A 12362-nucleotide genomic window follows, 5' to 3' on the forward strand; every position below is an offset into this window, starting at 1 on the left:
CACAGAATTAAAGAAGAGAAGGAAAAAACATAGCAGTAAACTAAAATATTCAACTTGGACTCAGACATTCAACATTTTAAAGAGATTGCATGGGCTTGATATCCAACATCTTGGAGATTACATGATATTGCATTACTTTTACATGGTTTCTTCTTTTGTGCGGATCTGTTAGGCACTCCTAATTGTAGCACATTCGTTTTCATTTTTTTCCCCTTTGTGTTCAGGGACAGAGTTAGGATGATAATTGGGGGTGGAGCATTAGCAAGATCTTAAGTATCCAGGCACGCCCTCCCCTCGGCGCTCCTCTGAGGGGCGACCCGAGGTGCACCCCACCCAGCAGCCCGTAGATCCCCGCCGGCCGTTCCTCGCGGGCCGCCGCCGCTGCAGCCGGCCGGCAGCGGTGGCGGCGACCAGTGGCGGGACCAAGCGGCTCCCGTCGCATCTTCTTCCTCCCTCTGCATCCTTACCTGTGTCTCCTCTCCATCCATGGTGCTCGCCGGCGTTGAGGGACTGGTGGTGCAGCTGCCGGGCTGGCCGCCGGATCTACCCCTTGCCTGCATGGATCTGCACGTCGGTGGGTAGGAGTGCTCGCTGCAATGCTCCGCGTGCGGTTCGGGCCAGCGCGGCGGCAGGGGCAGCTGGACCTGCTCGTCGGGGTTCGCTCTCGTCATCTCGCACGGAGGCAACGCGGGTGAACCAGCGCCCCTCACCGTGAGGCCCGCCGGCGGTGGATCCGCAATCCGCTGCAACCGTATCTGGTCTCCCATGACCGGCTGGCCGGTTTCCTTCCGGATCTGCGCTGGGCCCCTAGGGGAGCGATGGTGCGCGACTGCGCCGACGTGCGGCCATACATGGCTGTGCTGGCCACGTGCAGCTTCGGCGTTCCCACCAGTGGACAAGGTGCCAATTGGTGCAGATCCGAAGAAGTCGTACTTGGGGAGGAGGGCCGGTAACTACGGCCACAATTGTTGTGCATGCAACGGGTGCTCAAGAACTCGTCGGGCGGCGGGTATGGAATGGGACTCACTTCGTCGACGTTGGGCCTTATGCGCTTCTGACTCCAGCGATCAGTGATGGCGTGGTATGGGACGCGCCTTGTCGACTCTTGGAGCTGTGTTGTGGTGTGGTATGGGACGCGCCTTGTCGACTCTTGGAGCTGTGTTGTGGCGTGGTATGGGACGCGCCTCATCGACTCTTGGAGCTGTGTTGCGGTGGGCTAGGGTGCACCGGCAAAAATCATGGCGACGACGCTTTTGGGCGTTGTTTTCCTTCTTGGAGGCGCCGCCCCGAACTCACCCATCACTAAGTTTCCATGTGAAAACTTTGTCCCAGTGGACAACGACGGCGGCGACTATCGTCATGCGTCCTTTTGGAGGCTTTTTGAGTGGTGGTGCATTTCATGCGGGTATTGTGGTTGCCCAACTCGGATTCTTCAACAATTACTAGTATTTTGCTTATCCCCATTGCTTGTGACTGGAAGTGTGGATGGTTTTGCTATGGTCTTGTTTTGATGGTCAGAGCATCAATCAGCAGATGGAATTGTTACTCTTCCCCGTTAGTAGATTTGGCTCATGGTTCAGTTCCGCTTTCACCTGATGTGGAGAAGTTGGTTCATTTGGAGGCAACTTTACAAAACATGCTACGAATGGAGATTACTAGAGTAGCTTGTTGGAGATTTTGAGTTTCTTCTTTTACTTTATTTTGTTACTTGTCTTAGATACATAATCTGATGTAGCCAAACATGTTCCCTTGGAACATATGTCTTTCTTCGTAATACTTGTGGTCCGGAATGTTTTAAGGTGGAATTTTATCTTCCATTATCTTAAAAAAAGTAAGACCTTAAGTATAATCTTCACCTTACGTGTATTCGATGAGTTGTTGATTCGCGCGCGGGGGGGAGGCGCCCCTTGTCCCGTCTCTGTTTGTGCTCGTTGCAACAAAGCTTGTTCCCATCTTATTGATATCCAACATCCTGGAGATTACATGTACATTGCTGTTTGTATGTGATTTCTTCTTTTGTGCGGATCCTTTGGGTCCATTTTAATCGCTATACATTTATTCTTTTATTTCTTTTTTCCGGGACGGAGTCAGGATGAAACAATTAGGGTGGGGTAGAAGCAAAATCTTAAGTATAATCTTCCGTCGAACTGTTGAATTTATAAACGTTCATTGGGGGCCATGGCCCCTACTAGGCACCTATCCCCGTCCGTACTCGTTGCTACAAAATTTGTTCCGTACCTTACTTATTGTCAATTCTTTAATACAATAACATAGCCATTTTCTCCGGAGGTTTGAATAACCGATGGATTTACGTCCCAGACATGCTTTCCCATCCTTTAGTAACATTTTAATTTAATTTGTGAAAGAACTTCTAGCCTAGTGGTTAGAGTACCTGAGTACACCCAAGCACCCAGTAGGTCCGGCGAATTAAAAGGATCTGGAATAAAAAATTATACAAAAGATAGGTAGGAGCTTCCCTGCTGACTTCGGTTAAAAAAATATTTCCATCTTAATTTTATTTTAGTGGCAAATAATCCAAAATCCAATATACATATACTTTATTTTATTTATTGGTTATTTAGCTTTCTTCTAACGGCAAGTTAGCAAAGTGTTTTATATGATATTTTTGTAGCCGTATCTCATTTCTCATGACGCCAAGTTTGGAGTATTTTGCAATTATCAAAACAGTTTTTGTTATTAATCTAAAAGCAAATTTTTAGTTGAATCTAAAATATTTTAAAGTGGAATCTGAAAAGTAATTTAAATTTCTCGTCCTACTACTAATTTATCTCGAGTCACTTTCTCCCCTCAAAACCCTTCCCCCTCCCGGTCTCCCCTTCCCCCCCTTGCGGCTAAGTGCTCGAGCCCCGAACAAATCTCGCGGCGATTGGAATCCCCGAACGCCGAGAGCAGATCAGCGGAAGACCACGCCCTCGCTTCTGATCTCCGGCCGGCGCGACCCCAGGCCAATCGGAGATGCAGCAGGTAGAGTCACGGGGGCCAAACCCTAGGCCCCATCCCTACATCCCCTCCCCCGGTTTAATCCTGCCTGCAGTTTGCTCTGTTCTCCTTCGTATCCACACGCGTCTGATCGAGTGTCGTCGTCGCGCTGGGGGATTTGTTCCGCAGGGGGACGGCACGGAGGCGCAGGTCACGTGGGAGGACCAGCAGAACATCAACCGCTTCGGCCGCCTCAACAACCGCCTCCACGAGCTCCAGGACGAGATCAAGCTCGCCAAGGTAGATTCCGAGCATCTTCTTTTCCACGCACCATCTCCTGGTATTTGCATTACGTAGTCTATTTAAAACGAGGCTGAAATGGGAGCGCCACTTTGTAGCCTAGACCAGATTTACTCTTTTAGCAACTAGCGAGGTACCGATGCAACAGGTTTCTAGGTCCTTGGGGGTTATGTTACTCTGCTTGTGATGCACAATTCTTAAAAAGGATGTTGGAGAGTATGTGCATTTCCTGATTTGTTTTCAAGAATGGAGGAGACAGTAACTGCTAGGAACTTCCCATGGGCTTGTGGTACGTGGTACCTAGTTTTTCTTTCCAGGAGCTGTTATCCTGTAAAGCTGTGAGCCCTGTTCTTATTGCACAGTCATTTCTGAAGAAATGAGCTAGTTTCTTGATTCACTCATCTATGCATCTTAATTTCATGAGTATTTCCGTCATTACGGCATGGCAATATGTCATGGTTGTTTAATGGGTGTGCCTGGTTATGATTTTGCTAAAGACACTTAAATATAAAAACCTAGGATAATATTGAGGTATTGTCCAGGAAACAGGGGGAACTGCCAAATTGAAACTTGTAGGTATTTTGGTGACCCTGAGCTGGTTTGTTGTGTAAAGGCACTATTTGTATCTTTTGTTTTGACCTTTTGGTCATGTTTGCCAACTCCATAGAGGATTTGGTTTTGAATTGGTGTGCGTTAGTGCTACAACTCATAAACAGGTGTTGCAAACTGTAATTGCTTCATAGTAGATAATGACGAATACTACTTCAACTCGTGCTCTTGTATCTTGCATATTCAATAATAGAAGCTCCTTGCACACATAATTGCCATAACACATTCTGCCTAGTGCCAGAGAACTTTCAAATGAGTATGAACTATGGAGGTATTTTTTCTATAGTTCTTTATCTTACACATTCTTGACTACCGCAATGAAGATTACATCTTGACCTGATGATGTTCGAAGGATTTCTAGAGCAAATGTCTGCATATCATTTTTCTTAAAATCAGTCAATTTGCTTTTGGTTGTTCTATGTTTGTAATGGTTGGATCAAAGGGTGGTGATGTAGTATCCCAAGCTAGAATTTTCAGCAATTGAGGTAGCATGTGTATCAATGCCTTTAGTCTTCTGAACTGGTCATCGTGAGAGATGTTATGCTAAGAAAATGCTGTCTATCGTGGTGATTAGTTTGCCTCCTGTAGATAGGTCATTTTTACGTCATGATAAATGTATACAACTTAGGTGTTTGGCCATATTCTCCAATATACCTGATGTATTTCTTCCTCTATAGATTTTCATCAGATGATTTCTGAATCCGTGATAAGTAGACATGTTTTAACCTCTATCTTAATAAAGCTCTTTGGTAGTTGGCACTGGTTGCGAAGATCACAATGTTTCAGTTTTTCTTTCACTTTGTCTCACGAGAAGTATATCACTATCGATAGGTAGTAGAAGATTGCGAATTAGAACCTTACTTCACATCACTTCAGAATCTGTTCGACTAGTGCTTCTGTATATAACAGTACAGCTAATTTATAATGGAGGCTCCTGTTGAAAGTTTTGTAATGCAACAATTTTCATCGTTCTTGTGGCATTTCTTCTGAGAACTCCTTTGTTCGAAACAGGTCCCAAAACACTCTCAGAAGACATCAACCTTAAATATCATTTGCTCGTTTCCTCTGCCTTGCAGGAAACAAATGAAAACCTTGACGATGCTGGGAACGAGCTCATCTTGTCAGATGAAGATGTGGTGCGCTTCCAGATTGGAGAAGTGTTTGTCCACATGCCAAGGGATGACGTGGAGACTAGGCTGGAGCAGATGAAGGAGGATGCGGCCAAGAAGCTGGAGAGGCTAGAGGAGGAGAAGGAATCAATCGTCGCCCAGATGGCCGAGCTGAAGAAGATACTGTACGGCAAGTTCAAGGATGCCATCAACCTGGAGGAGGATTGACAGTGAGTCCTTGAGCTGTTGCGCGATAGTTTTTCAGGTTCTGTTTTTATTCCCCCGTCCTCCCACCACATTAGTCTGGTGATGCTAGCTTGTGTAACAGAGGAGAGTTTGAAGCTTCGGAAGCTCGTTTACCCCACAGGATGCACGAACTTGGTTGGAGTGAGTGGTTTGATTCCGAGCGTGTTTATGAATTGAAGTGAATGGGCGTGAGCCTCAGGCGTACATCCAGTCATGATCTTTTCGTCAGTTTGATTTTTCACTCGTGCAGGTCACCAAACATTTTCCCAGCAGACATGTTGATCAAAATCTGTGTGAATCTGTGATCCGTCTGTGCAAGAAAACACTGAACTTTGGCACGTCGTGCTCCTCTACCGTATATTTTGAGTTAGTTTTACTGTGTAATCATGTTTATCGGAATGAAAGCAGCGGCAGGAGATCTGGAGATGTTGGCATATTGGCTGTGAAAAACATTTCGAGCCGACCAAGCTGCAGTTGGCGGACGATTTGCGTCGACGGCGGCTAGTCCCTGTGCCGCCAGCGCTTCCATGTCATGGACATGGACACATGGACCGATGGTCGCGTCCTCTATAGTCTATACTCTATACCAGTCCCGTGCCGAAGGCCGTTGCAAGTTCGACCCTCTAGCACTACAAATAGTGGCTAGTGGTTCTAGCTTCGTTTGGTCCATTCTCCATTGACGTCGTCCTCTCGGGTAAAATGAAACATGCGAAGTACATAGAACAGAACACGCGTAAATTATATTTACAAGCATTTCTCACGCGTATCTTAAAGTGATTTGGATGGGAGAAGGTCGTGCGGGTCGTGCTAAAAGAAAACCCCAAAAAAAGAAACACAAGCTTGAGTTTTCACTGGTTGCCAACTCGCCATCACGCATACGCGGGGAGGTAGAGATGTCCTGTGGCCGGAGGGAAATGCGTGTGAGATTTCCACTCAACTCACATCGCAGACACGCTCACTCCTCTCCCAGGTCCAGCTTCCCTGTCCTTTTCCTTTGACCTTTCAGCAACTCCCATGGGCCATGGATGCTTCGTGCCTGCAACTTGCAAACGTTACAGGAACATGCGATTTATTTCCAAAAAAAAAAACAAAAACAAAACAGGAACATGTGATTCCACGGGGGCCTACGGCTCACGTGTCGCTTACTCGTTTACATGCGCAAGTTTAAACCAATCAGGGTCTGCAAATAATTGCATCATCTCATATACAACCATGGATACTCCTATTTCTATATAGCTGTATCATCACGAAGGATGCTGTACAACGAATCAGCGGAGCCCCGCACGCCACAGCTTCGGGATTTCCTCCCGACAAGCACTCCAGTCTTGCTTGTTGTACTGGGGATTTTATGTATTATTATCCCAATAATAGGAGCATCCATCAAGTAGCAGTGCTCCGTTTGTTTTGTCCTAGAAAAATAATTTTTAGGTCTAACTTAGAATGTCCAAGCATCACGAGCAAAATATAGTATTATCATCCGAAACAAAAAATTGCGCTTGAGTTCTATATACTGCACGAGACTTCTAAACTTGGCAAAAGCCTGGGAAATATCTACATTTTACGAGTACAAATTAATCATATGGATATATAATCCGACGCTATGCACACGAATCAACTGAACCCTGCACGTCACGTAGTCAGAATTTCCTCTCGACGCGCATTTCCATCTTAATTAGTATACTAAGGGTTAAAATGTTGAAAAAATAGGAATACCTGTTTGGTGCCTGCTCGTTTTGTCCTAAAGACATTTCTCTATATGTAAATACTTATGATTTTATATCTAACTTAGAACGCGTGATCATCACAAACAAAAATTAGATACATCATACACCGTTAGGAAAAAGTTCAAATAAGTAACATAATGTTTGGGACGTATAATTTCGCAAATGCACAAAGCCAGGGGAATTTATAAGTCTATAACCATATGTACGTAGATTCAAATTACTTTATTTAGGCACGAGAAAATGATGTGATCCTAATCTATCTAGATAAACTGAAGCTTGCGCAATTGCATTAGGTTTGAAGTCAGCCAAGTGGACGAGGAAAGCCCTTTTCCCGAAGACAAAATGCATTTGAGTTAGGTAAAGTTTACTCTTACTCCAGGATCAAAATATAAAGATGCCCTGTCCAAATCTGTCATCTTAAAATATACTTCCTCTCTCATGCGCTCTCTCTCTCTCCCTCTCTAAAAAAATCGAGTTCCCAAAGTTTAGTATATGTCTGCATTCGGTGGTAGTGTTTTCCATGTGAGCCTAGCAATAGTCAACAAAAGCCAACTTTCACACTGACTCATGTCTTTGACATTTTGACCCCAACAGGTCATCAACCCGTACTAAACAAAGCCCCACATGTCCAAACCCCCATTCCCATCCGTCCATCTCCTCCAAAGTCCATCACCAACGGCCAGGATCAGATCAACGGTCACAGTTTTCTAATCCGGCCCCGCAGTAAACTACTCGGCGGGCGTCCTCCTTTTTCAGAGCGGGAGGGACCCCGTTGCTATTTTATATAAACCGGCGTCCTCGGCTGCGAAAAAGAAACGGGAATTTATTTTTTTTTCTCCTCCCCTGCGTCTGGTCTTCTTCGTCCCCTTCTTCGCCTTCACACCTCCCTCCCTCCATTACCATTCCGTGGCGACGACTGCCGCCCTCCGACTGCCGGGTCACGGCCCTGGATTCGCTCCCTGGCATCTCTGGATCGTCTTCGAGGTGAGCTCTTGAGCTCGGGCGGTGCTTTTTGTCTACGGATTTCGTGCAGTTTGGTGCTTGCCTGGGCGAGTTCTTGGTGGGGGAATCTTTGGGGTGGCCGTGCAGTGGGGGTTCTCGTGTCCGTTTTGATGCGTCTGCACGCAAGAAATCGCTGCCCGGGATCGTTTCTTGCCGCAGCCGTCAACGTCGGTCTCGGTGCCCGTTCCACTCCCGCCGCTTCTGGGATTTCTTGCGGAGGTGTCTACCCCCCGTGATCCGGTCACGAGCTGCTTTCCTGCCTCTAAGCTTGGTTCCATCTCCGATGGCTGTTGCGATAAAAAGAGCTAAGCCTCTGAGCGTTTCCTAGGATCTGAATGAATTTTTCCTTCTTTTTTCTGCTGTCCAGATCTGCTTCTGAGGGAGTTGGATATATTCTGAGGTGCTTGTGAAGTGTTCAAGAGAGGATTCTGCTTGTTTTTCGTGCGTGTATAATGGAGGAAGTGGAGGAGGCGAACAGAGCAGCCGTGGAGAGCTGCCACAGGGTGCTTGCTTTGCTCTCCCAGCCTCATGACCCCGCACAGGCAAGGAGCATAGCTCTGGGGACGGATGAAGCATGTGCCAAGTTTAGGAAGGTGGTCTCCCTACTCAGTAATGGAGGAGGAGCGGGAGCAGGAGGAGAAGCAGGACCGTCAGGAACAAGCAGAAGCCATCCTAGAGCTAAGGTTGTCAGTAGAAGACAGAATCCAGGGTTCTTAACTCAGAAAGGCTTCCTGGATAGTAACACCCCGGTGGTGGTGTTGAATAGCGCCCATCCTTCTCCTAGCTCCGCGCAGGTCTATCCTAGGACTGGAGCCTTGGACGCACAGAGCATACACCCTCTTGGAGGACCTCCCAAGCTGGTTCAGCCTTTGTCTGCACATTTTCAGTTCAGCAATGTGTCTTCACGGTATCAGTTCCCGCATCAGCAGCAGCAGAAGTTGCAGGCTGAGATGTTCAAGAGGAGCAATAGTGGGATTAACTTGAAGTTTGATAGCACCAGTGGCACGGGGACAATGTCATCGGCGAGGTCCTTCTTGTCGTCTTTGAGCATGGATGGTAGTGTGGCGAGCCTTGATGGCAAGTCATCGTCTTTTCATTTGATCGGTGGGCCTGCGATGAGTGACCCGGTGAATGCACAGCAGGCCCCAAGGAGGCGATGCACAGGTCGTGGGGAGGATGGGACAGGCAAGTGCGCTGTGACAGGCAGGTGCCATTGCTCAAAGAGAAGGTAAATCTGCTGGTCCCTGTGCTTATTATTGTCATTTTTATTTTCAATTCAAAACTGAATATCATCAATGCTCTTTCATTTCAGTAGGAAGTTGCGGGTGAAGAGATCAATTAAGGTTCCCGCCATTAGTAATAAGATTGCTGATATACCTCCGGATGAATACTCGTGGAGGAAGTATGGGCAGAAGCCAATTAAAGGTTCCCCTCATCCTAGGTATGGACTGAAGTATGACTAGTCTAATCTTCATTGCATGCATGCTCTTTATTAAATGATGCTTTGAAAATTGCTGTGATGATGCCACAATTAATGCCAACAATATTTTTTTGTCAGCATTGTGATAATATAGTACAGGCGTGTATTTCCATGACATACTCAAGTGCCTTCTGATAAATAATTTGCCAATGATAATCAGCACACGCTTTATCCAAGTGCATCTCTCCTCTGATGCTATCTGCATTTGTTTTCTATCCTCAAGGTGCTTCGACATTGAAGAGGTGTTGATACCTTAATTGCTGTGACATTAAATTATTGCTCCATGGATGATGTTGTTCTTTCTTTCCTGTGCACTTTATGGAAATTGATCAATCATGGTGCTTAAAGTGGACACCTTTTTATATCCAGGATTATGCTGTGATGATTTGTTATCTCCATATTCCCTCCACTATGTCAATTGTTCACCTGTCTCTAGCTTTAATATCTTGATGCTAAGTTGCGTATTAATAGTAACCACATGAGTATAGTTGTTCCAATGATGACCCAAATCTTTTGGCTCTTTTTAGCTAACATCAGTTGCAGAAGCACCTAGTATATTTCTATTCTTTATCATCAGCTTACCTTTATGCTACTTTGATATCTGCATAAGGCCAACTCACTGTTTATTTGAATAAAATGCAGGGGTTACTACAAATGCAGCAGCGTGAGGGGCTGCCCAGCAAGGAAGCATGTTGAACGGTGTGTAGATGATTCATCAATGCTCATAGTGACATATGAGGGTGAGCACAACCATACTCGGATGCCAACTCAGTCTACACAGGCATAGGGAACTCCTTGATCATCAGACCCTCTTCAGGAAATGCCAACAACCCGGTCCTTGTTGGGGAGCGACTGCTCCAGTCTTATTAACAAGGATTGGAAATTGACAAAGACGGAGCCCTTTCAAGCTGCTGTTTTGTTGTTTGGCCTCCTCATCTACATGGTTTGTAGCAATATTCAAGTGGGAGAGCACAAAAGTTTCTTCTCGCTTGTGGAGGTATCACAATGATGACAAGGAAGAACAAGCCGTTAGATAGGACAGCTGAGCTGTTGCTCAGGGTTAGTGTGAAGAGTTGGAAGGGAAGATATAAGTTGGCGGGAAAGGGACAGTTATCTAAACTTTGTAAAAGGGGCGGGAAAATGCAGAGCAACTTTTCTTGAGTTACCCCGATTTTTTGTGAACATGTACCAAGATAGTGTCACAACCGAAAAGAAGTGCACAAATGCTGCTTTGCTGTTATAGCAATTCATTGATTCATTCATAGTTGAGTCAGTCTCAGTGGGATTGCTTCACTCGTGGTCCTAAAGTTAAAAGTGTACTATGTTGCTTTTTTGTATTATTTTCATTTGCTACATATGTTCAGAATGCGCCGAACAATTATATGAACGGAAATAACTGAACCTTTGAATCTTATTACCGATCAATTTTGTATATTCCGACCTCAAGATATGGTCATCAGGATAGGAAGATGGCATATGTATAACAATAACTGTTACAGTATAACTTGGGAATGGTAGGCGTGCGCAAGGGATTTTCTGGTTGAGTGGCTTGTTGCAATTGGCCTGTGACTTACTGGAACTGGAGGACTGCTAGCCAGTGGGCATCTGGAGAACAATCGGCACACATGCTCTGACCATGGGAAAAGAAAAGGATCACGCGTGACTCATGCCACAACCAGTGTCACATCGGATAAAGTCATATTCGAATATTAATTAGGAGGACTAAACATGAGCTAATTATAAAACTAATTGCAGAACCCTGTGCTAATTCGCGAGACAATCTATTAAACCTAATTAATCCATCATTAGCAAATGGTTACTGTAGCACCACATTGTCAAATCATGGACTAATTAGGCTTAATAGATTCGTCTCGCGAATTAGACTCCATCTGTGCAATTAGTTTTGTAATTAGCCTATGTTTAATACTCCTAATTAGCATTCAAACATCCAATATGATAGGTGCTAAAGTTTAGCAGGGTGTTCCCAAACACCTCCTAAATAACCATAAGTTTCAGGCTGCTTACTCTTTAATGAACTCATAATAGCAGAAACACCTGCAATATCCGTCGGGAGAAGAAATTAATAGGTTGGTTCCAAGCCACTACTACTATTCAGTTCAGACATACACATATTGGATTTCTGTGGGTCCTGAAATAAATATTTTGGATTTCTACATGTTACCATCTGTTCCCGGCGATATTCCTGGATATATCACCATCATTTACCACTTCAGCGCACAGTTCTTTTCAAGTTGACTGACTTGAACCGTCGATATGTCTACCAAAATTCCACGAAAAGAACGCCAAGACGGCAACAAATTGGCACTCCTATATATCGTAATTTCAAAATTTTCAGCTGCTAGCCATATGGGTTTTCAAGTGGTCCAATTGGGAGCTATTTATTTATGATGCCTTTATTTACCTTACCGTATTTTCTTCAAAAAAATTATATTAATCCATAGATGCCTTTATTTATCTTAGTATATTTTCTTCAAAAAATTATCTTAACATATAATCTTCATGTCTTAATAGAACACATTTTGTTGCTACTTTAATGGGGCGTTTTCTTCCACTGACTTATTTTTAGCACGTGTCACATCGAATGTTTAGAGACTAATTAGGAGTAGTCAACGGATATTATTGAGACTAAGTTGACAGTGGAGGCTCAAGTTGGAAACGTGATGAGTTCCCCTGTTATTTGGATGCTGAGATTGTCATACTCATGGATATATGCCCCAGACCACATATTGTTCGTGTGAACATTACAGAATAGGAAGTAATTGCTCAATGATAATATAAATATGCTATTCAATTCTATTCTATCTTCTGCTGGTGCAATGCACCCAGGATCAGCACTATTGCTATTGCCAAGTTGTGGTAGCACGTACCTACCTACAGGGCTGCATGATCACTCAGTAGTTACGTACCGGGAACTGCCAGATTGGATCATGT

General features: G+C 44.9%; 2 protein-coding genes across 4 annotated transcripts; both read left to right on the forward strand.

The window, feature by feature from the left end:
• The first annotated feature begins 2808 nt into the window (after window positions 1–2808).
• LOC101771725 (probable prefoldin subunit 4) lies at window positions 2809–5562 on the forward strand. The gene is made up of 3 exons (XM_004982324.3): window positions 2809–2985; window positions 3130–3240; window positions 4926–5562. The coding sequence occupies exons 1-3, from the start codon at window positions 2977–2979 to the stop codon at window positions 5184–5186; spliced, it is 381 nt and encodes a 126-aa protein (XP_004982381.1). The 5' UTR covers window positions 2809–2976; the 3' UTR covers window positions 5187–5562.
• A 2190-nt stretch (window positions 5563–7752) lies between these two features.
• On the forward strand, window positions 7753–10743 carry LOC101772130 (protein WRKY1). 3 transcript variants are annotated; one of them, XM_004982326.4, is made up of 4 exons: window positions 7753–7912; window positions 8298–9158; window positions 9243–9371; window positions 10053–10743. In XM_004982326.4, exons 2-4 carry the CDS (start codon window positions 8383–8385, stop codon window positions 10195–10197), a joined length of 1050 nt encoding a protein of 349 aa, XP_004982383.1. In that variant the 5' UTR covers window positions 7753–7912; window positions 8298–8382; the 3' UTR covers window positions 10198–10743. The 3 variants fall into 3 exon arrangements, with proteins under 3 accessions (XP_004982383.1, XP_012698494.1, XP_022679041.1); XM_012843040.2 differs by having other exon boundaries at window positions 9246–9371; XM_022823306.1 differs by having other exon boundaries at window positions 7759–8149.
• The last annotated feature ends 1619 nt before the right edge of the window (window positions 10744–12362 follow it).

This window comes from Setaria italica, chromosome IX, assembly GCF_000263155.2.
Source record: "Setaria italica strain Yugu1 chromosome IX, Setaria_italica_v2.0, whole genome shotgun sequence".
Taxonomy (NCBI): Eukaryota; Viridiplantae; Streptophyta; class Magnoliopsida; order Poales; family Poaceae; genus Setaria; species Setaria italica.